General features: G+C 39.0%; 1 protein-coding gene across 1 annotated transcript in view; it reads left to right on the top strand.

The window, feature by feature from the left end:
• The window catches only part of dis3l2 (DIS3 like 3'-5' exoribonuclease 2), a 190429-nt gene that overhangs the window by 41257 nt on the left and 124033 nt on the right, over nucleotides 1-25139 (top strand). Inside the window, 2 exon segments of the mRNA XM_052018835.1 lie at nucleotides 8731-8983; nucleotides 17826-17959. Of these exon segments, the coding sequence (XP_051874795.1) occupies nucleotides 8731-8983; nucleotides 17826-17959 (387 nt within the window).

Here is a 25139-nt window from a genome sequence, read left to right as displayed (position 1 = left end):
GTGCACAAACGAATAGGCACCTGTGGTCATATCAATCCCACATTATGAATCTAATCAACAACAAACTAAAGCCAATTAAAATGCATAACCAAGAGCTTTACATTTGCTTTGCTGTGCAGGAACTCAATCAGGTACATAAGCTTTTGTTTAAACTTCAAGGGTGCTTTAATACTTGGCAATTACAACTATTCATTAGACGAAAGCAAAATACTGCAGTTACTAGAAATCTGAAATGAAACAGAAAATGAAACAAATCAGGTAGAATCTGCAGTTAACCTGAAATGCTGTTTCTTTCTCTGCAGATGGTTCCTGCCCTGTACCACTTTTTGGTTTAGTCCATGTCCTCCTGTATGTTGCTCAAGTAGTGAATCATTTACAATTGAGAGTGTTGCTTCGTTATACAGATTCAAGGGTGCTTTAATATTCTAACATGTTAATACATTTGAAAAGAAAATTGAGTTCAGTTTCACCTGCATCTACCATGCTTGGGATCTACATTCCCTCAGTACTGCACTGCAATCTCAACCTAGATTTTGTTCTCAAGTCTCTGTAGTAAAACTTGCAGATTTCTGGCTCAGAAGCGAGAGTGCAGCCAATTAGTGGAGGTGGAAGAAAATGGGATGAGAAGATGAATTCGGGATCAAACAGAAAGGTGGTTCTTAACAGTCTGATTTGCAAAATGAAACAAATTGTAACACAGGAAGAAGATTACAGCTTCAATGTTTTCACTTACCAGGAGAAAAATAAGGTTGAACAAACAGTGGAACAATCAAAACAAGGTAGACAACTGGCTGTTCAGATCCGAGTGCGATGAGATGGACTCTTGACATCACCATCTACCTTGTTATGACCTTGCACCTTATTGTCTACCTGCAATGTACTTCCCTGTAGCTGTGACACTTTACTCTGTATTTTGTTATTGTTTTTACCCTGTGTGTTGTCATCCCATTTTCTTCCACTACTTGAGACTTGAGAACAAAATCTAGGTTGACATTGCAGTGCAGTACTGAGGGAATGTGGCGCTGTTGGATGTACCATTTGTTGGATGAGACTTTAACCTAAGTTTCTTTTGTTCAGAAAGATGAAAAAAGTGCTGTAGTACTATTTTGATGAAAAGCAGATAAGTCATCCCTGGTAACTTAGCCATTATTAACGCAGTGCTCAACATTACAAAATTGTTATTGCCTTGCTGTTTGTGGGAGCTTGTTCCACACATTGTATGAAAAGCATTTGAGACATCTTAAAGGTGCCTGAAAAGTATTAGATAATTGCAAGTTGATCTTTTATTATCTTCACTTTTATCTGCCTCTGTTCTTGCTTTGGCCCATCTGCTGTAAAGCTTGACCCACCCTGACATGGTTATTCAGAAGCACTGATGGGAGAGCCTCTCACTTACTGGGCTCTGCAAACATTGGCCTAGATTTTCTAGGCAGCAACAAGCCATCTATGCTCGCTGCTGATCTATGTACTAAGAATGCATTTACCTAATTTGCACTGGGCAGTTCGATCAATGGGGCACTTGTAGACTGTAGATCTGGTGTTGGTTGTCGGGACTGGTTGGTACTTGCAGTCGAACACTCCAAGCAGTCAGGGCCATCCTAGACCTTGCTGGTTAGGTCCATTTCTAGTCCAGGAGTCGGGTTTGTAGATCAGTCACTCCAGGTGGTCGGCAGATCGCCAGACCTGTAAGCAGACCGTAAGAAAACATTGTTAGTAAATTCTTAAAGTCATAGAATTGAGATTTAAAAGAGTAGAACAATGATAATAAATGCAATGAATAGATCTGTTGCGAGCAGCTTGCAAGGAGTTGTCATGCTCCAGTGCCGCCCTCTTAGATTATCAGAGCATGGAATAAAAAAAGAAAATGTATTTGCAGGTGTCTTTAACCTCTCCCTACTCCGATCTGAGGTTCCCATCTGCTTTAAGAAGACCACCGTCATCCCGGTGACAAAGAAAAATAAGGTAACGTGCCTTAATGACTACCTCCTGGTGGCTTTGACATCCGTCCTCATGAAATGCTGAAATGCTTTGAGAAGCTGGTCTTGACCCATTGCAGTTCACCTACCGCCACAACAGGTCCACTGCAGATGCCATCTTCCTGGCCCTACACTCATCTCTGGAGTATCTGGATAACAAAGACACCTACATCAGACTCCTATTTATTGACGAAAGCTCTGCCTTCAATACCATAAATGCAAACAAACTCATCTCCAAACTCTTAGACTTAGGACTCAGCACCTCCCTCTGCTCTGGATCTTTGATTTCCTGATCAACACACCACAATCAGTAAGGATAAGCATCAACACCTCCACCATGATTATCCTCAACACTGGTGCCCGCAATGGTGCATCCTCAGCTCCTTTACTCCCTATACACTTGTGACTGTGGGCAGATTCTGCTCTAACTCCATCTGCAAGTTTGCAGGTGACACCATCATAGTGGGCTGGATCTCAAACAACAACAAGACGGAGTACAGGAAGGAGATAGAGAGCCGAGTAGCATGGTATCAAGACAACCTTCCCGCAAAGTCAGCAAAACAAAAGAGCTGGTCATTGACTTCAGGAGACGAGGTGTACACCCCCTTGTCTGTATCAACAGTGCTGAGGTGGAGATGGTTGAGAGCTTCAAGTTCCTAGGTGTAAGTATTATCAACTTGTCCTGGTCCAATTACAAAGAAGCTCTGGCCAAGAAAGCACACCAACGCCTCTACTTTCTCAGAAGGCTAAGAAAATTCGGCATGTTGTTGTTGACCCTCACCAATTTTTGCGGATGCACCATTGAAAGCATTTTATCTGGATGCATCACAGGTTGGTACTGCAACTGCTCAGCAAGAAATTGCAGAGAGTTGTGAACGCAGCCTAGTCTATCTCAAAAACCAGCCTCCCCTCCATTGACTCTGTTTACACTTGCCACTGCCTCAGGAAAGCAACCAACATAATCAAAAAGCCCTCCCAAGCTGGTCATTCTCTCTTCTCTCTCACCCCCCACCCCCCAATCAGGCAGAAGATATAAAAGCTTGAACATATGTACCACAGTCTTGACAGCTTTAATGCTGCAATTATAGGTCTTTGAATAGACTTTGTACGATAAAGATGAACTCTTGATCTCTCAATTCACTTCGTCATGGCCCTTGTATCTTATTTTGTCAATCTGCACTGCACTTTCTCTCTTATTGTAACACTACGTTCTGCATTCTGTCATAGTTTTTCCTTTTGTACGACCTTGGTGTACTTATGTTTGGGATGATCTGTCTGGATGGTGTGCAAACCAGAGCTTTTTCACTGTATCTCGGTACATGTGAGAATAATAAACCTATTGCTAATTTGCTGATCAAAGGTGTTTTGGATCCTTACTAGTGAGACATTAAACAAAGAAGAGCTGGTCAATGTAATTGAAGTATTATGTGGGATGTCTTGGATCAAGCCACCCATGCTCACTGCTGATCTTCATGCTAAGGATACATTTAACTAATTTGCATTGGGTAGTTTGCATTTGTTGATTGAAGGTGTTTGGACTGTTAATAATGGGATACTAAACAACGAAGGGCAGGGTAATGTAAATGAAGCATTAAGTGGGATGTCTTGGATCAAGCCATGCATTGCCAATGAAGCAGTTGAAAATACTTTTGTCTTGCTAGGTAAATTACATCCCTGCCTTAGCTAGGGTCAAACCTGTCATTAAGAAACATTCAACTTTAAATGTAACCGTTTGATTTTTTTAAAAACATCTTACAAATGAAACTGTGAAGCACTTAACATTACTTAAGCAATTAAAACACGTAACTAAGCAATTAATTGAAAACATGAAAATGACCTAATCCATACATTTTTCCTTGCACCTGGTCCTCCCATTCAAATGAATGGAGATCCTGTTCTTTAGCCAAATCTAGTCTAGTTTAGATTTTTCAGGCAGATTTTTCAACAAAGGTACTGAGAAACTGCTGCAACTTTACACTGTACTGCTGGATTCCACGAGGAGTCCAGCTTACAGAGCAGTAGGGATACTGGCATAAAAGAGGGCTAGCACCTTTCATGTTTGATGTACACGTAATGTGGGAGTCCTGAAATGCTTGCAGTTTTGCATTTAACTGTTGTCATTTGGACACAAATGGACCACGTTCTCTTGCTCACTGAAATACTAATCTCTTCCTGTTCTGTTCTACACTGACTCCTGATTCTCTTAAAGCCCTCAACTTAGATAATCTAGTATTGTGTATAATCACTTAATGTTCTGACACTTTACTCCTCACTAGTTTTGTAACTTCAGACAGCTCCAAAACTCTCCAATGCCTTCTTTTTCCTCTGATATTCCTTCTTGTACATCCATTTCTCTGATTAATTTGCTGCTGGCAATTTTAGAATGAGAACCTTTATTTGCTGAGAGTGGCTTCCTGTCTGTACTTGAGTCTGACATGCACAAAAGCTTTGAACTTGCCTTTTGTGGATCCTTTTGCTGGCTGTTAAGTTTTCTGAATGTGTTTTAATGCACCTAACATTCAAAACCATTCAAAAGCTAAAATTCAATGAAACAATTAAAAGAGTTTAAAAGCTATCAAAAATGAAACTAAATGACTAAAATACTTTAAATACTTTTAAATTAGAAACATTACAGTGAACAGATTTAAAAATAATAAATTAATAACTACCTTAAACTTAACTATTTTTCCTCAAATCAGCCTTTGCCAACCAAATGCATGGCCAAATGTATATCAGGTTTAGCATGATGCAGTTTCTCCATCACAATTACTGGAGGATTTAGTTAGTTCAGGCTCCCTCACTGGACTCCATGCAGTGTTCAGTATCTGAGCATAATTGTGATGTTTGAGATGTCTGTTTGCATGGGATTCCAGAACTGGTGGTCGCTGATATTTTGTCAAGGAAATGTTGGCATCTATCAGCATGTTTTGGCCCTATGTTCAAAATGTCACAATATGTTTTTTCATAGAGAGGATATTCCTGGGGGAATGTCCAGTGAGGCTATATGGGTAAAACTTAGAAATAAGAAGGGGGTGATCACTGTTGGGTCTCCCAAAAGTCAGTGGGAATTAGAGGAGCTCATGTGTAGGGAGATTACAGATAAGTGTTGGAATAATTGGGTTGTAATAGTAGGTGATTTCGCCTTCCCAAATATTAACTGGGATAGACTTTGCAGAATTTGTTAGGTGTGTCCAGGAAAGTTTTCTGAAGCAGTATGTAGATGGCCCTACTAGAGAAGGGGTTACGCTTGACCTCTCAGGAAATGAGGCTGGGCAACTGGTTCATGTGAGGGAGCACTTTAGATCCATTGTCCATAATTATATTAGTTTTAAAGTTGTCATGGAAAAAATAGGAATGGTTCATGTTAAAGTTCTAAATTGGAGCAAGTCTAATTTTGAAGGCATTAGACAGGAACTTGCAAAGGTTGTCTGGGAGGGACTGTTCCCAGGTGAAGTGACATCGAGCAAGTGGGAGGCTTTTAGAAGTGAGATGGGGAGGGTTCAGGGTCAACATGTTCCTGTAAGAGTGAAGGGCAAGGCTGGCAGGATTAGGGAGCCCTGGTTGATGAATGCTATTGAGACACTGGTCAGGATAAAGGAGGAGGCATTTATCAGTATAGGTAGCTGGGATCAAGTGAATCCCTTGAGGAGTATAAAAGATGTCGGAGTACACTTAAGAAGGAAATCAGGAGGACAAAAAGAGGACGTGCGATAGCTTTGGCAGATAAGGTAAAGGAAAATTGCAAAAGTTTCTATAAGTATATTAAGAGCAAAGGGTGACTCGTGAACAAACAGGCCCCTTAACAATCAGTGTTGTTGTATATGTCTGGAACCATGGGAGATGGGCAAGATCTTAGATGAAAATTTCTTGTCTGTATTTGTCCTAGAGAAGGTTATGGAAGCTTCAGAATTCAGGGGAGAGAATAGTGATACCCTGAAACATGCATTACAAATGAGGAGGTGCTGGCAGTTTTAAAGTGCCTAAAGATGGATAAATCCCTGGGCCCTGACAAAGTGTATCTTAGGATGTTGAGGTGACCACGAAGATTGATAGGGCAGAGCAGTAGACATTGTTTACATGGACTTTAGCAAGGCCTTTGATGAGATCCAGAAGGTTAGATCACATGGAATCTAGGGTGAACTTGCCAATTGGGTACAAAATTGGTTTGGTGGAAGGAGTCAGAGGGTGGTAGTAGAGTGTTGTTTTTTTTAGATTGAGGCCTGTGATAGTCTGTTGGTGGCACTCGATGGACTAAGTCATAATTTGGCTTTGGTTCGGGCACTTTTCAGTCTATTATTTACCACCCTTTAATAAGTCTTTTACAATACTGGCACAAGTTTAATCTTGATTTTTAACTGTTAAAGAAGGGAATAGTATGTTTTCGCGATCTATTCATTGATAACTGTTTTTCATCTTTTGAACAATTGTCTAACAAGTACAATTTGCCTAGATCACACTTTTTTCAATATTTGCAGAATAGAAATTTTTTAAAAGCTACTATACCCTCTTTTCCGACACCTTACAGAATTGAAACTACGGAAAAAATTGTAGGTCTTAATCCTTATCAGAAGGGCTTGATAGCAATAATCTATGATTTAATTATGAAAATACATCCAGAATCAGTGGACAAAATTAAGAATGAATGGGAAAGTGAACTCCAGACATCTTTACCTACAGAGACTTGGAAGAAAACTCTTCATTTAGTTAATACACCTTCAATGTGTGCCAGACACTCATTGATACAGTTTAAGGTAGTTCACAGGACCCAGATGTACAAAGATAAGCTAGCTCGTTTTTATAACCATATAAATCCTATATGTGATAGATGTAAATCGAATGTGGCTTCTTTGACACATGTTTTGGTCCTGTCCTCTTTTGGAAAAATATTGGAAAGACATTCTTAACATTATTTCAAATGTATTGAAGATTGATTTACAACCTCACCCTGTCACTGCAATTTTTGGATTACCGAGGATAGAGTCTGGCCATTTATCTGCTTCTGCTAACCGTATGATTACTTTTGTTACATTAATGGCCAAATGATCCATTTTGCTTAACTGGAAGGATCCAATACCCCCCCACTACTTTTCAATGGTTTTCTCAAACTATATCATGTTTAAACTTGGAAAAAATTAGGAGTGGTACTGTCGATCCTTTGCTTAAATTTGAAGATATTTGGAGTCCATTTATTCAATATTTTCACATGATGTAGATCCCCTTTCAATAACTTTCCAACTTAGAGGAATGGAGTTGATGACATAATATTGCTCTGTTTCTACTGAGAAATTTTAGCCCAGTTTTTTTCTTTTTTGTTTGTTGTTTGTTTTTTTTGAAATTTTTTTGTTTAGTTTAGTTTATATTGTTTATATTTTTTTTATTGATTTGGGGATTTTTTTCTTTTTTTTTTAATTTATATAATAAATCTTTTTCTTTCCTTTATATTATATCCATTTACTAAGAGATCATTGGATCTACAGATTTTTTTGTATTTTATTGTTCTTTATGATTATCTATGCCATGATTGTTATCCTGATCTCTTTGTATTACATGTATAAACATTAATGCTATATATCAATCTGTATTAATTTGAAAACTAATAAAAAGATTGAAAAAGAAAGAAAAGATTGAGGCCTGTGACCAGTGGTGTGCCGCAGGGATCCATGCTGGGTCTCCTTTTGTTTATCATCTATATTAATGATTTAAATGCAAGTGTAGTTGGTATTGGTAGTAAATTTGCAGATGACGTCAAAATTGGTGGTATAGTGGACAGTGAAGAATGTTAACTAAGGTTACAGCAGGATCTAAATCAACTGGTAAAGTGGGCCAAAGAATGGCAGATGGAATTTACCTCGGACAAGTGTGAAGTGATGCATTTTGGGATGTTAAACCAGGGCAGAACATACGCAGTAAATGGCAGGGCCCTGGAGAATGTTGTAGAACAGAGAGACCTAGTGATACAAATACATAGTTCCCTGAAAGTGGCAAAACATGTTGCCAGGATGGTGAAGAAGGCATATGGCTTGCTTGCCTTCATCACCCAGGGCACTGAGTACAAGAGTTGGGATATTATGTTATGGCTGTGAGATGTTGGTGAGACCACACTTGGAGTATTGTGTGCAGTTCTGGTTGCCTAGTTATAGGAAAGATATTAATCAGCTGGAAAGGGTGCCAAAATGATTCACAAGGATGTTGCCAGGACTGGAGGGCTGGATAGGACGGGTGTGTTTTCCTTGGAGCAGAGGAGGATGAGGGGTGACCTTTTTGTGAGTGGTATTTAAAATTATGAGGGGCTTAGAGAGGGTGGCTGGTCAGTCTTTTTCTCAGGGCAGGGAGTCTAAAACTAGAGGACAGATGCTTAAGGTAAGTGGAAAAGATTTTTACACAGACGCAGGTGGGTATATGGAATGAGCTGCCCGAGAAAGTGGTAGAGGTTGGTACAATTACAATGTTTAAAAGACATCTGGACAGGTTCATGGATTGAAAAGGTTTAGAGGAGTACAGGCCAAACACAGGCAAATGGGACGAGTTCAGATAGGCACTTTGATTGGCATGAATGAGTTGTGCTGAAGGGTCTGTTTCCATGCTGTATGACTTTGTGACTTGAATATCTATTTGTTTTACACTAGGTTTTTGATTTGGTCTTGATTCTCTATTATTCAGTACTTTTGTCTAGTTAATTGTAATTTAGGCAAAGGTATTTGATCTCCATTGATTAAATTCAGTATTCTTTTGGTTTTATTTTGTGTTTCTGCAGATTATTGTGCCAGAGGGGAATGGGTTAGAAGCTAATGCACTTGCTCAATCAGATGTGCCTGGTGAAATTATTAACATTCACTCTGAGGCTCTTCCAGCTCAGGATAAAATTAATGTGGTTGTGGAGAGTCCTGATGTAATTATTGAAGAGCAATATGATGCCCAGGATGAGAACGTGGATGAAACTGGTGCTTTGTGGAAAGATGCACTTGGTGGTGATGTTAGCAAGACAAACCTTGGTGCTTCTGGAAAAGGTAAGATTTGTATTGTATCTTGTGTCATTAATAATGTCATATTTCTGGAAATTAAGTGATCCCTCTTTTGATTTATAACTTGTTTTAGTTCTGCAGATAAATAATTAAAAGTTGTCATGTAATTTGTTATCTTGGTATACCGAATAAATGTTAGCAAAGTATAACAAATAAAATGTCGATTTACTTTAACTCCTGGCAGTGGTACAAGTTATATTTTCTGCGCAGGATATAATTCTGCCCAACTATTCTGATGTATAAATGCATCTTAATGCACAATATGGTACTTTAGTTATGAATTTCCATGATTGATATAATGTAATGCTTTCTATACACTTGGTCTGTTTGTGATAGTTTTTTTTGGAACTTTTCTTGAAGTATTGGAACCATATGAAAATTCCTAAAATAAAGACTGTTAGAGATAGTAATGTTGAAACCTTAATGGACATTAATGTGAGAGTTAATACTTTTGACAAGTATAATATCTGCTTAAGTTTTTCTAACTACAAGTATTCATCATCGTTATAACAAGATTCTCAAACAAGTGTATTAACATAATTACCTTGCAAACTGGACCTAGCTGTTTAATTAAACACAAAAACATTAAAAATTTGCACATTTAATCAAAATGTTTAATAATTTAAGATTAAGGTAATGCGCTGCCACCGCTACAAAATACTAATTTTCATGGCATTTATACCCTGTGTATGTATGCCTATGACAACAGTAAACTTGAACTAGAATAGAAAATGTTGAAAATGAACAGCAGAGTGGTGATGGGTATGGTGTTGGGAAAGAGAAGAAACAAAAGATAAAGTTGACTTTTAAAGAAGCTTCCTCTGTTACATGGAAGGGTGTTTTTGTATCCTTAAAGATGTGGTTAACTGCTGTATGATACACAATTCATTTCAAAATGTGGTGAAAAGTCCTTGAAGGCAAGAAGGTGACAGTTAATTTGTTGCTGAAAGATGCATGCAGAAGGAAAATAAATCTGAAAGGAGAAGGTGATAAAAAGTAAGGTAGATGGGGAAAATAGCAAAAGAAATCCAAGAGAAGAAAAAATATATTGACAGGAACATTCAACCTTTCATCAGAGTATGAGCTAATATAAAAGTGGAAATTGCAAGATAAAAGCTTACCCATAATCCATTTAGAGTTGCACCTATTTAATCTCATTTTATAATAACACATAGAGAGGTCAATCAGCCCTTTGGGTCCATGCCAGTTTCCAGGAGAGCAGTCCCATTAGTTGCATTCCCCTCTCTTTATTTCCTTGTACATCTGCAACTTATTGTCTTGCACACAGGGCCGTCAACTCTCCTTTGATTCTTTTTGGCATGAACGAAATTAATGGGTAATTTATAGTAGCCCTTTAACTTATCAGCATATCTTTTGGGGGTGTGGGAGGAAGCTGGAGCATCCAGAGGAAACCCATGGAGAGAATGTGAAAAGCCTGCATAGACAGAGGTTAAGATCAAATCCAGGTCCCTAGAGGTGTGAGGCGGCAACACAAACTGCTGTATCACCATGCTGCATTATTTTGTTACTGATTAACAAAATAATAAAAATCAAAAGGAGGATGACAAATAGCCTAAAAATCAGATGGGATAAGGATGAAGGGGTACACTGAAAGAGATGTTGGTGTGCAAAAACATGTTCAAACTAATGAGGGTGCAGGTAGTAGAGGGAACAGGAAAGACTTGAGGAGTAAAGTTGCTTATAAGAAACAAAATAGTATTTGCACGTAGTGATTCAGAAATATCAAGCACATTGAACAAAGACAGGATGCTGGAGGAACTTCATGGGTCAAGCAGCACCTGTGGAGGCGAAAGGTGTAGGATCACGTTTGGGGTTGAGACCCTGCATCGGGATTCAGAGGGAACAAGGAGGGTTGCCAGTATATATAGCAGTACGTGTGGGGGTGGGACAGAGGCTGGTGGGTGGAACCAGTTTTGTTCTCCCTTTGTTCATTCCTTTCATCTGGCTCCATCTACCCACATTCCTTTCCCCACCTGGCTCCACCTATCACCTACTAGCCTCTGTCCCATTCCTCCACTGCCCCCCACCCACCAACCTGGTTCCATCTGCCCATCATCCCCTTCCTATTTGGTTCCATCTATTACCTACAATTTTCTCAACCTTTTTTTTCCAATTATGTTTGAGACCCTCACAATGAGAGCCTAGCCCATCTCTTCATGTTCCTCAGTATCTATTACTGAATATACATGACGATTTTTGATCCTCTTGAAACTCTCAACAATTATCTTGCCCATCCTGCTCTTTGGGTTTTAACTTCTCGTTCCTTATCACGTTCAGCACTTGGACATCTTTCCGTTGTAGTCTGCCTTACCTTCCAGATTGTGTACATTTTCACGAACAAGAAGTTTGTCTTCCACAGCCTTTTGATGAATCTGATTAAAAACTGAAAAATCATGGCTTATGGATTGCGAAACCATCCTTGAACAATAAATTCTATCCCTTTTGTTGAGATTGCCACAATCCTTATTAAAGTAACAGTTCACTCTCTTCCCTTATTGAAGAGGGCAGCAGAACCCTTCAGGATACATGAATTAAAATCGTAGAGTAATACAGCATGGAAACAGGCCCTTCGGCCAAACTCGTCCATGCTGACCAAGATGCCCATCTAAACTTGTCCCGTTTGCCCACATTTGACCCATATCCCTATAAACCTTTCCTATCCATGCACCTGTCCAAATGTCTTTTAAATGTTGTTATTGTACTGTCTCAACCATTTCCTCTGGCAACTTGTTCCATTTACTTACCACCCTCTGTGTGGAAAAAGTTGCCCTTCAGGTCCTATTAAATCTTTCCTCTCTCACCTTAGACCTATGCCCTCTAGTTCTTGATTCCCCAATCCTGGGAAAAAGATTGTGTATTTACCCTATCTATATCCCTCATGACTTAATACACCTCAATAAGATCACCCCTCACTCTCCGACACTGCAATGAATGAAGTCCCAGCCTGCCCAACCTCTCCTTATTACCCAGCTCCTTGTGTCCTGGCAACATCCTCATAAACCTTTTCTGCACTCTTTCCAGCTCAACAGCATTTTTCCAATAGCAGGGTGACGAGAACTGAACACAATATCCCAAGTGCAACCTCACCAATGTCTTGAACAAGTGCAACATGATGCCCTGGCTGATGAAGGCCAGTGTGCCAAAAGCTTTCTTCACTCTGTCTACTATGATGCCACTTTCAGGGAACTGTCTACATGTACTCCTAGGTCCCTCTGACACTCCTCAGGTCCAACATTCACTGTAAAAGTCCTATCCTTGTTTGACTTCCCAAAATTTAACACCTTGCACTAATCTAAATTAAACTCCATTTGCCATTCCTCGGCCCACTTACCTAGCTGATCAAGATCCCACAGTAGTTCTTGATAACCTGCTTCGCTGTCTACAATACCACCTATTTTAGTCTCATCTGCATACTTGCAAACCAAGTTGTTGATAGAGATGACAAACAGCAATGAGCCAGCACCATACCCTAAGGCACATCACTAGTCATGGGCCTTCAATCCAAAATACAGCCTTCAATCATTGCCTTTTGCTTCCTACCATCAAGCCAATTCAGTATCGAATTAGCTAACATCCTACCAATCTAACCTTCCAAAGCAGCCTATCATGTGGAACCTTATCAAAGACCTTGCTGAAGTCCATGTAGACTATGTCTACCATCCTTCCCTCATCAACCTTCTTGGTTACTTCAAAAAAACTCAATCAAATTTGTGAGACATGATCTCTCACATATACGAAGCCATGCTGACTATCCCTAATCAACCCCTGCCTTTCGATATGTGTGTATATTTATCCTTCAGAATCCCCTCCAATAACTTACCTACCACACATGTTAGACTTACTGGTCTGTAGTTCCCAGGTTTTTCTTTGCAGCGCTTCTTAATTAAAGGTGCAACAGTAAACCACCCTCCAATCTTCTGGCACTTCGCCTGTCTCTAATATGATGCATATATCTCAGTTCGGACTCCTGCAAGTTCTTATCTAGCTTCCCACAGTGTTCTTGGATATACTTGATCAGGCCCCTGCAGATTTATCTGCCTTCATAAGTTTTAAGGCGTCCATCATCTCCTCTACTGCAACGTGGACTATCCTCATGACACCTCCATTTCATTTCTCGACTTCCCTAGCCCATGTCTTTCTCCATGGTAAAAACAAAGGAGAAATATTCATTGAGGACCTCGCTCAACCTCTGTGGCTCCACACATAGATGTCCACCTTGGTCTTTGAGGGGCCCAATTCTCTCCTTGGTTACTTTTTTCCCCCTCAATATACATAAAATCTCTTTGGATTCTCCTTAATCTTCTCTGCCAAAGCTGTCTCATGCTCTCTTTTTACCGTCCTGATTTCCTTCTTGCGTATACTCCTGCATCCCCTGTACTTCTCCAGTGATTCACTTGATCCCCACTGCCTGTACCTGACCCATACCTTCTTTTTCATGACTAGAGCCTCAATATCTCTTGTCATTCAGGGAATTAACATAACTAACTGATCTCTCATCTGCATTATCTTGCCAAATGCTGTATGTTTGACTGACAAATTTTTATCTTTTCTCACATTTTGAGCTTTTACAATTTTCCTTTATTTTACACTGGATTCGCTGTTGCTGCATTTTCTAGAGTAACAACTGAAACAAAATCCTCCATTTTTGCCAAACAACCCGCTCTGGATGCCTTTTGAGCGATGAACTCTTTGCTCTCCCTTTTTATCAGTGTCCCCTTCAATCAATCAGCCTTACAATTATCTAACCTGTAATTTGTTTTGTTGAGAGGTCTATACTTGCCCCAGTCCCTTATTTTCTCTGGAATATCCACCTGCAAACTATTTTCAGTTGCATAATGGATTTGTTTTATGTGTGAAAATTTGGAAATGAGCCTCACTAAAGATTTAAAACTGATAATCAATAGCCTTGTTAAAAAGGTAGATTTTAAGGAGCCTCTTAGAGGAGAATAAAGAGGTGTAGTGTCTTAGGGAGGGAACTTCAAAAGCTTGGTTCTCAGTAGCTGAAGGGAATGTTACCAGTGATGGAATGTATGCCAGAATTGCAGGAACAATAATTTTGTTGGAGGGCAATAAGCTTCTGGATGAGTTTTCAGAGATCGGGAAGGGTAGGACTATGGAGAGAATTTTTTTTAAAAATTGTGATATCCTGTGTGCTCAGAAAGGCCAGTATTTATTATTAATTTCTCATTGACCTGAAGAATGGGATTTTGAACTTCAGTTTGAGCCATTGGAATTTGTGTGGTGAAGTTACTCTAAGTGCTGTTCCAGAATTTTGAGCCAGCTACAATGAAATAATGGCAATATATTTCCGTGTATCTTGGAAGGTCCCATGTGCCTGGTCCTCCTTATTCTATCTGGTAGAGCTTGGGAGGTGCTATCATACCTGAAGCATTAACTCTGTTTCTCTCTGCCTTAGATGCTGACTGACCTGGTGGGTATTTTCAACAATTTGTTTTTATTTCACATGTCCAGTATTGGTGTGTTTTACTTGGTATGGGAGTGAATCATATAAGTTTGGAGTTGCATGTCGGCCAGAAGGATAACTCGATATTGAGTCGGCTTTGGTCCATGGAAGAAAAGCATACCTGGAAAATTGAGCTACTCATGGATAAATGTGGCCTTTTTTATTACAGCATGGCTCTGACATGATTTTGTAATTCTTTGTGTTCTGCAGTTTTAAAAGCTAAATGTTCCATTATAGAATGGAATGAATTACTAATGCAATTTTGGAGCAGTAAATTGCTAAACTATCATATCCTTTGCTCATTATATGCAGAAAAAGTCTTGCAAAGAGATGACTTCATTTTTTCCTTAAAGCTAATTTAGTTTACTTTAGACATTCATTTATAATAATTTGAGAAAACCTGCACACTTTAATTCAAGGTGTATGATGTTGAGTACTTCCTGTTTCCTTTTTTTTTTACAAGGCCATTAAATAAAATCAGCCACCCTTCATAATTAAGTGTGCCAGCAGTTTGCTTTAATAAAAGTGATTTTCTTTTGGCCAGGTGCTTCGATCTAGTTATGGCAGAAGACTGATCAGTCATGGCAGAGTTTATTCACAAGGCAGGAAAAGTGAATGGCTTTGTAAATATTAATCTAATCATCGTCTCCATTTTGAAGATTGAGAATTGAAAATTGTTTGGATGCTGATATTAAAAAAAAGTTAAATGTCTTTTCATAAATTATTTTCATTGGGATTTATCATGCATAGGCAATATATTTTTTTTGTCCCACTAAATCAAATTTGCACTAATATAAACAATATTTTTTAAATATTGTAGCAAACATTGGAATGTAATTTCTATATTACACATTGTTTTCAAGTTTGTATTTTCATCTTTTTAGCAATGACTTGATGCTATAGAAATTTAACGTCAAATTTTTTTGCGTCTTTTCAGTAGTCATATGTTATTAACTTTATTTATTAGACTATTTTATCTTGTACTTTCTGAACATCAATCATGCTTTCTTCTCATATTTTGTCCCTTTGCAAATCCTACCCTTGCATTATTTACAAAAAGAAGTCATGGAGGTAATTTGCACCAATACATTTGAGATAGGATTGTAGATTCATATAGTGCCCTTATTATCATTGTGCATTATTTTTGTGATTTTTACCATTAATGGTTCAATATATGACCATTTTTCCTGAACATTTCACACAAGGAGCGTGGAACATCATTACTTGTCCCCTTTGTAGATTTAGGATTTTCTTTACTGCAACCACAAGATTCGGTGTATTAATGTAACTTAATGTTGCATGTGTATTGTCAAAGGATCTACTTTTCTGTTGTAGGAATATGAAAGAGATAAAAGAACTGAGCTGATGTCCCATTGCTTGTGTTGGTCTGGTTGGGGGTGGAGGAGGGGAGTCTTTTTTTTCTATTACATACCTTCTATGCTTTCTATTCTTTGCCATGACCATTCAGTCACATATTCATGATTGTTCTCTCTATAGCACACAATATCTGTTGATCTTTCTTGCTCTTTGTACTCACTGTTGGGTGATGGGTGGAACAAATTATGTAAGAATGAAAACTTTTAGTTGTGCCGTATTCTTTTGGGTCCAGGACCTTGTGGTATTCTTAGCCTTGTACCTTTCCCCGAAAGCAGATCTCTATCAGGAAAGTTGTCAGTAGCATTTCTAAAACATATGAAAAATAATGCGGGTAACTTATCTTGTAAATTTTGTCTTGATACTGATTCTGCTAATACATATTCTTAGAACTGTCTGAAAGGCATTTTTTTTCTTAGTCTTTTGATTAATTTTTTTCCTTTAATTATTTATGGTTTGTATTGACTTGTGCACCATCAGCTGCATCATTCACAGCTGGTATGCCTATTAGTTTGGATATATTATCTTTCAGTAATATAAAATTTAAGAGACCCGCTCTATGAAATTTGGTACAGAAAATGCTAGAAATGTGATAAATGTGCAAGCTGACATGTTGTTTCGTATAGTTGCAGCAGAACATTTAAAGACTTATTTTAGAACGAATCAGTGGTTTTTGCTGTTCTTTCAGATCTGTGGGAAATTCTTTGATGTGATGTGGAAATGGTGGATGGTTGCCTATTTTGAGTGAAGAAATTTGGAAAGAAGTTTCTAAGCTTTTTGCCCTGAATGTGCAAATAAGTATTTTTTTGAGATGAAGAAATAAATGTTACAGCTGCCTAAATATTTCTTCATGAAGAAAGATATTTAAACTTCTGAATTAGCAATTTAAAGAAAAAGCTCTGTCTCTAATCATCCTTGTGTCTGTTTCACTAAAGTAAAAGAGCACTTCAAATTTTTTTTTGTCAAAATTGCATCAGGAAAAATTTCACACTTAGCTGGTTTTGAAATAATTCTGAAAATGGGTGATTTTTTTAAATTATGATTTTAAGTCTGATTATTTTCCACACTGTACACACTTAGACTAGCATCCTTCAAATTCCACATGTATCTGAGGTTATTGCTCCTCATTAGCTGAATTGCCACATATGACAAAGCCAACTGTCACGATCCACGTGTCACTGGACATTTCTCACCTAAGCTATGTCTCACCATCTCAGGAATCCATTTGGTTCTTCAAACAAGAAAGGACTGATGAAGAATAAGTCAGTGCAAACCATACTGAGTTTGTAGGCAACTTGCCTTAGATTACCAGAAACTATTTGCCATGTTTCCTTGTGATTAGCTTTTAATTCCTCAGTTCTGTTGAACTATTCAACACATTCAATTGCATGTGTAGTGATAAGTAATGGTATATTTTTTGTTTGGCTGTCTCAGAAATCAAATTCCACTTTTCCTTTATATCGGATTTATGCCTCTACCGTGCAATTAGAGAAGAACTAAAAGTTAATTATGTTATATGACAGGCGAAACTTCTGTAAACTGCACTGGGAACAGTTAATTTGTTGGTATTCTTCAAAAGTGTGCATTTTACACTGGAATGGATTGCTGTATAGACCCATAAATTGTTCTCTTGGCATTAACTTTCTGCAGGGCATCCTTTGGAGCAGAGTACAAATTTAACCAGTATTTTGTCACTTTTATAGGATAAATTGTTGAATTCCTGGCTGTGTGGATCCACGCAATTGATTTCTGTTTGAATTGCTCAATTTGTCCATGGTTACAGTTTCAAGGACTGCTATCTTTAGTTCTCCAATATTCAGTAATACAAGACTTCATTTTCATTTGGATGTCTTATCTAACTTGAATTTAGAACTTAAAATACATTATTTGATCAGATTTTTAACAAATGAGAGAAATGTAATGTACCTCTTATGTAATGCTGTATTTTTGCTATAACTGATTTTGTAGCTATTGGTTCTGGTGGATTACAGTCCGCTGATAGCATCACCAGAAGGCAAACTTCAAGACAGGACAAATTTTGCGTTGTGGCTGCAAATGATTCAAGAAATCATCCAGATAGGTTCCTTCAAAAAACTGGCAAGGTAAATCAGTTGTCAGCACATGGATAATGATCTGAATTTATAGTAATTTGAGATGAATGTCAGATTTCTTGAAATATTTGATACTTGTGCAGGAAATAGTTGTTTGTCTGTCAAATACGTCTGCTTTTTCTTACTTTATATATTTTATATTGCCAATTTTAATGCTATATTAATGAGTAGGGAACATGAGTTTATGTGATGGGTTTAATACTACACACAAGTGCTCATAGAAGTCAAGCTAATGACTTTTTATCACTGTACCATGAGATTTTACTAAATTGTGAAAATTTAATCCTTAGTTACTTTCTCACGTATATTAATTCAAAAGTACTTTCATAATTTTGCTGTTTCCCTTTACAAATTGAGGAAGTGTCGTTGAGGCTGTTGTGTGTGCCAGTTTTATTTTGGCCTATGATGGATTCCAGTAGTCATCCAGTATCATTTTATCAGTTTTATATTATACTTGATGCTTCAAAATTCTTCAACAATAGCTTAAATTTAGATAGCACCTTTAACCTACTAAAGGTCCCCTGATGCTTTACTGGAAATTTATCATTTAACACTTGACTATGTCACATATTAGGGAATATTAGGATTGTGATTAAACATGTGGATGAAGAGGTTGATTTGAAGGAGCATCATGAAGGAGAGAGTACATGTGATGAAGAATCAAAAGGGACATGATAAAGAAATTAGCAGATGATACAAAAAATGGCTATGTGACTGAGTGTGAGAAGGAAAGTTGTAGATTGCAGAAAGATATTGTATGATCGGTTGGGAGAAACATGGCAAGTAGAATTCAAACCAGAGAAACTCAAAGTAATGCATTTGGGGAACAGCAATGACTCAAAGAAATACATATTAACTGAAAGGATATGGAGATGCATGAAAGTATGGAGGGATGTTGGCATGTATGTCCATAATCCTTATAGGTAACAGGATAGGTTGATTAATTGCTTAAAAAGTCGTATAAGATGCTTTCCTTTATTCGCTGAGGCATAGAATGTGAGGGCAGGGTGTTTATACTAGAATTTTGCACAGCACTAGCCAGACAACTCTGCTTTGTAGAGTTCTGTACACCCTGTTACAGGAACAACGTAATTGCACTGGGAAAGGTCCAGAAGAGATTTAAAAGGATGTTACTCAGACTAGAAAATTGTAGCTATGAGGAAATATTGTGTGGGCTGTGGTAATTTTCTTTGTGATAGAGGACACTGAGGGCAGACTTAATTGAGATGTATAAAATTGATGATCCTAGATAAAGCAAATAATAAGGACCTGTTTCCTTAGTAGAGGGGTCAAAAATCATGGGCCATAGATTTAAAGAAATCCGTAGAAGGATTAGGAGGGGGAATGACTATTATAGTACTTTGAAATTCACCGGTGGTTACAGAGAAAGGGAGGGTTGAATGTGGAGTGATTTGCAAATGAGAGATTTTGAAAATCGATGCCATTGTAGGTTAACATGTGCAGGGATAGTGAATGAATGAGATATGACTGAGGAAATGCACAACAGTATTTTGGATGATCTTGAGTTTATCGAGGGTTGGAGACTGGAGGCTGTCCAGGAGACCATTGCAATAACTAGGGCTGCAGATAGGGCCTTAAACCAAGTAGGAGGGAGAAGAGCTTCAAGAATGGCAGGTTTGATAAATCAGAAGGGAATGACAGAGTAATGGGAAACCAACAGCCACAGTGTGATAGGCCAGGGCAGAAGATGTAAATGAAAATATGGAAAACGGAGCAAATCCAGAGTTAGACCAGAGTTAGAAAATAGTTGATGCCTTTATTCCTTTGACCAAAGTGCAAGACCATTCACTTCCCTACGCTGTATTTCATCTGCTACTGCCCATTCTCCCAACCTGTCCAAGTCCTTCTGCAGACTTCCTGCTTCCTCAACACTACCTGCCCTTCCACCTATCTTTGTATCATCCACAAACTTGGTCATAAAGCCATCAATTCCATCATCCAGGTCATAATGTGAAAAGTAGCAGACCCAACACCCACCCATGCAGAACACCACTAGTCACTGGCAGCTAACCAGAAAAGGCTCCCTTTATTCCCACTCTTTGCCTTCTGCCGGTCAGCCAATCTTCTATCCATGCTAGTACCTTTCCTGTAAAACCACGGGCTCCTATCTTGTTTAGCAGCCTCATGTGCAGCACCTTGTCAACAGCCTTCTGAAAATCCAAGTAAACAACATCTACTGACTCTCCTTTGCTGATCCTGCTTGTTACTTCCTCAAAGAATTCAACAGATTTGTTGGGCAAGTCCTCCCCTTAAAGAAACCATGTCGACTTCAGCCTATTTTATCATGTGCTTCCAAGTACCCTGAAACCCCATCCTTAATAATAGACTCTAAATTCTTACCAACCACTGAAGTCAGTCCAGCTGGCCTATAATTTTCTGTCTTTTGCCTCTCTCCCTTTTTAAAGAATGGAGTGACATTTGCAATTTTCCTGTCCTCTGGAACCATTCTTGAAAGATCACCACTGATGCCTCCACAATCTCTTCAACTACCTCTTTCAGAACCCTGGGGTGTACTCCATCCGGTCCAGGTGACTTGACTACCTTCAGACCTTTCAGCTTCCCAAACACCTTTTCCATAGTAATAGCGATCATATTCACTTCTGCCCCCTGACTCTTTCGAATTTCCGGCACGTTGCTGGTGATGCAGGCACGGTAGTGTTGCAGTTAGCTTAATGCTTTATGGTGCCAGCGACCCGGGTTCAATTCCGGCCACTGTCTGTAAGGAGTTTATATGTTCTCCCCGTGTCTGCATGGGTTTTCTCTGGGTGCTCCGGTTTCCTCCCACATTCCAAAGACATACAGGTTAGGAAGTTGTGGCCATGCTATGTTGGCACCGGAATTGTGGTGACACTTGCGGGCTGCCCCCAGAACACTACGCAAAAGATGCATTTCACTGTGTGTTTCGATGTACATGTGACTAAAAGATATCTTACCTTATCTTCCACAGTGAAGACTGATGCAAAAATGTTATTTAGTTCATCCACTATTTCTTTGTTCCCCATTACTACTTCTCCAGCATCATTTTCCAGTGGTCTGGTGTCCACTCTTGCCTCTTTATATATCTGAATAAACTTTTGGTATCCTTTTTTACATTATTAGCTAGCTTACCTTCATTTTTCATCTTTTCTCCCTTTATTGCTTTTTTAGTTGCCTTCTGTTGGTTTTTAAAAGCTTCCCAATCCTCTAGCTTCACACTAATTTTTGCATTATTGTATTGCATCTCTTTTGCTTTTATGCTGTCTTTGACTTCCCTTGTCAACCACGGTTGCCTCATCCTCCCTTTAGAACACTGCTTCTTCTTTGGGATGAAATGATCCTACATCTTCCGAATTACTCCTAGAAACTCCTGCCATTGTTGCTCTACTGCCATCCTTTCTAGGGTCCCCTTCCAATCAACTTTGGCCAGCTCCTCTCTCATGCCTCTGTAGTTACCTTTACTCAACTGTAATATTGATACATCCAGTTTTAGCTTCTCCCTCTCAAACTGCAGAGTGAATTCTATCACATTGTGGACACTGCCTCCTAAGGGTTCCTTGACCTTAAGCTCCCAAATGAAATCCAGTTCATTGCACAAAACCAAATCCAGGATTGTCTTTTCTGCAGTGGTCTCGACCACAAAGCTGCTCTATAAAGCCACCTTGTTGGCATTCTACAAATTCCTTCTCTTGGGATCCAGTGCCAACCTGATTTTCCCAGTCTACCTGCATATTGAAGTTCCCCATGACCACTATAACACTGCCTTTCTGACATGCCTTTTCTATCTCCTGTGTAATTTGTACCCTACATCCTGGCTACTATTCGGAGGCCTGTATACAACTCCCATCAGGGTCTTTTTTACCCTTGAAGTTTCTTAATTCTACCCACAAGGATTCCACATCTTCTGATCCTATGTAACTTCTTGCTGAGGATTTGATTTCATTTTTTACCAGAAGAGCCACCCGACCCCCTCTGCCCACCTGTCTGTCTTTTTGATAGGATGTGTATCCTTGGATGTTTAGGTCCATGTTCTGATCTTCTTTCAGCCACAATGTTGTACCTGTCAATTTCTAACTGTGCTATAAGCTCATCTACCTTGTTTCGTATACTGTGCGCATTCAAATATAACACTTTCAGTCCTGTATACCCCACCCCTCGTCTAAAGCTGTAAATAGTTGTTTAAAAAAAAGCTTAATGTTCTTTATTTGAATGCATGTAGCATTTGCAACAGGACAGATGGGTTGATAGTACAGATAGCAATATAAGAGCATGATGTAATAGCTATTACAGAAACATTGTTGCAGGGTGAGCAGAACTGGGTGCTCAATATTCCAAGTTATACACTTTTCCAAAAGAACAGGCCAAAGGGGAAAGGAAGTGGGTGGCATTGTTAATCAAGGAAAGTACTTTTGCAGTGCTGACTCATGATATAAAAGCAGTGGATAGTGATGTGGAATCGGTTTGGGTTGAAGTCATCAATAGCAGGGGAAGGGAGTAGTCTATAAACCCCTAAAAAAAAAGTGACCTCTCAGTAGGTTAGAGCATAAATGGGGAAATATCAAGAGCATGTTTGAAGGGAACTGCAATTATGGGAGATTTTAATCTACATATTAATTGGATGAACCAAACTGGCAAGGGAATCATAGAAGAAGAATTTCTGGAAGACGTCAGGGATTGCTTTTAGAGCAGTATATTGCAGAGCCTACCTGGGAATGGGCTATTTTGCATTTAGTCTTGTGTAATGAGGTAGGATTAATGAAGGATCTTGTCTTTAAAGATCCCCTTAGAAAAGTAACCACAATATGATAGAATTCCAAATGTAGTTTGAGGATGAACCCCATAGGTCCATAACCAGTGTCTTCAATTTAAATAAGGGCAATTATAATGGTATGAGAGAGAAGTTGTCTAAGGCAAATAAGTTAAGAGACAGGTCAGTAGAGGAACAGTGACAGATATTCAAGCAGCTGGTCTATAACGCTCAGCTAGAGCTTATCCTAATCTGAAAGAGGGATTCCATGAGAAAGAGGTAAATCCACTGTTAATAAAGAAGCTAAAGGATAATATTAAATTGAATAGTAGGGTATTTGAAGTGGCAAGGGCTAGTGGTGGACCAGAGAACTGGGAAGTTCTTAGGATCCAGCAGCAGAAGACCAAAAAGCCCAAAAGAAGGGAGAAAATGAATCTCGAGAGAAAACTTGCATGTTGTATAAAAACAAATTGTAAAAGTTTCTATGGATACATAAATAGGGAGCAGGCAGTCAAGGTAAATGTGGGGCCTCCTGAGAATAAGGGTGGTAAATTAATAACAGCAAACAAAGAAAAGGCAGATATTGTGAATAAATTGTTTGCAACAGTCTTCACCATGGAAGACGCTGCAAATATCCCTGAGATATCAGATGGGCTAATTGCAAATAACATGTCAGAATTTAGGAAAGATCCCAATTGCAAGGGATAGAAGTATTGGAGAAACTCCAGGGGCTAAAGGCAGACTAGTTGCCAGGACCCAATGGACTGAATGCTGTGGTTTTACAGGAAGTGGCTACAGAGATGGTGGACCTATTGGTTGAAATTTTTCAAAACCTGCTTAAACTGCAGGACAGTATCAGAAGATTGGAAAACAGCCAATGTAACTCTTGTTCAAAAACGAAGAAAGGCAGAAGGCAGGGAATTACTGGCCAGTTAGTTTAACAGCTATTATTGGCATGATGTTAGATTCAGCAATCATTAGAGGAAATAGCTAATTTTTCAGGTTAGCTGACTATAAAGAAACTTAGTCAACATGGTTTTTTGAAAGGGAAATCATATTTGACAAATTTGCTCTAATTCTTTGAGGATGTAACAGGTCGAGTTGATAGAGGGGACCTGTAGATGTTGTGTTTTTAGATTTCCATAAGGTGTTTTTAGATTTCCATAAGGTGTTTGACAAAGTAATGGTATTGGTTTATTATTGTCACTTATACTGAGGTACAGTGAAAAACTTGTCTTACAAACCGATCTTACAGGTCAATTCATTACACAGTACAGTTACATCAAGTTAGTACAGAGTGCATCGATGTAGTACAGGTAAAAAAAATAATAACAGTACAGAGTAAAGTGTCACAGCTACAGAGAAAGTGCAGTGCAATAAGATGCAAGGTAACAACAAGGTAGATCGTGAGGTCATAGGTCATAGTCCATCTCATTGTATAAGGGAACTGTTCAATAGTCTTATCACTGTGGGGTAGAAGCTGTCCTTAAGTCTGGTGGTACGTGCCCTCAGGCTCCTATATCTTCTACCCGATGGAAGAGGAGAGAAGAGAGAATGTCCCGGGTGGGTAGGGTCTTTGATTATGCTGGCTGCTTCACCAAGACAACGAGAGGTAAAGAATCCAAGGAGGGGAGACTGGTGTCCATGATGCGCTGCCTGTGTCCACAACTCTCTGCAGCTTCTTGCGACCTTGGGCAGAGCAGTTGCCATACCAAGCCGTGATGCATCCTGATAGGATGCTTTCTATGGTGCATCGGTAAAAATTGGTGAGAGTCAAAGGGGACAAACCAAATTTCTTTAGCCTCCTGAGGAAGTAGAGGCACTGGTGAGCTTTCTTGGCCATGGCATCCACGTGGTTTGTCCAGGACAAGTTGTTGGTGATGTTCACTCCCAGGAACTTGAAGCTGTCAACCCTCTTGACTTCAGCACCGTTGACGTAGACAGGTGTATGTACACTGCCCCCTTTCCTGAAGTCAATGACCAGCTCTTTAGTTTTGTTGACATTGAGGGAAAGGTTGTTGTCATGACGCCATTCCACTAAGCTCTCTATCTCCTTCCTGTACTCCGATTCATCACTGTTTGAGATACGGCCTACAACGGTAGTATCATCTGCAAACTTGTAGATGGAGTTAGAGCAGAATCTGGCCACACAGTCATGAGTGTATAGGGAGTAGAGTAGAGGGCTGAGGACGCAGCCTTGAGGTGCACCAGTGTTGAGAATAATCATGCCGGAGGAATTGCTGCCTATCCTCACTGATTGCAGTTTGTTTGTTAGAAAGTCAAGGATCCAGTTACAGAGGGAGGTGTTGAGTCCTAGTCTTGGAGTTTGGTGACAAGCTTGCTTGGGATTATTGTATTGAAGACAGAGCTGTAGTCAATAAACAATAGTCTAACATAAGTGTCCTTACTGTCCAGATGCTCCAGAGC

Source organism: Pristis pectinata, chromosome 6 (assembly GCF_009764475.1).
Source record: "Pristis pectinata isolate sPriPec2 chromosome 6, sPriPec2.1.pri, whole genome shotgun sequence".
NCBI classification, from domain to species: Eukaryota; Metazoa; Chordata; class Chondrichthyes; order Rhinopristiformes; family Pristidae; genus Pristis; species Pristis pectinata.
This window is presented reverse-complemented; position numbering and strand designations above follow the sequence as displayed.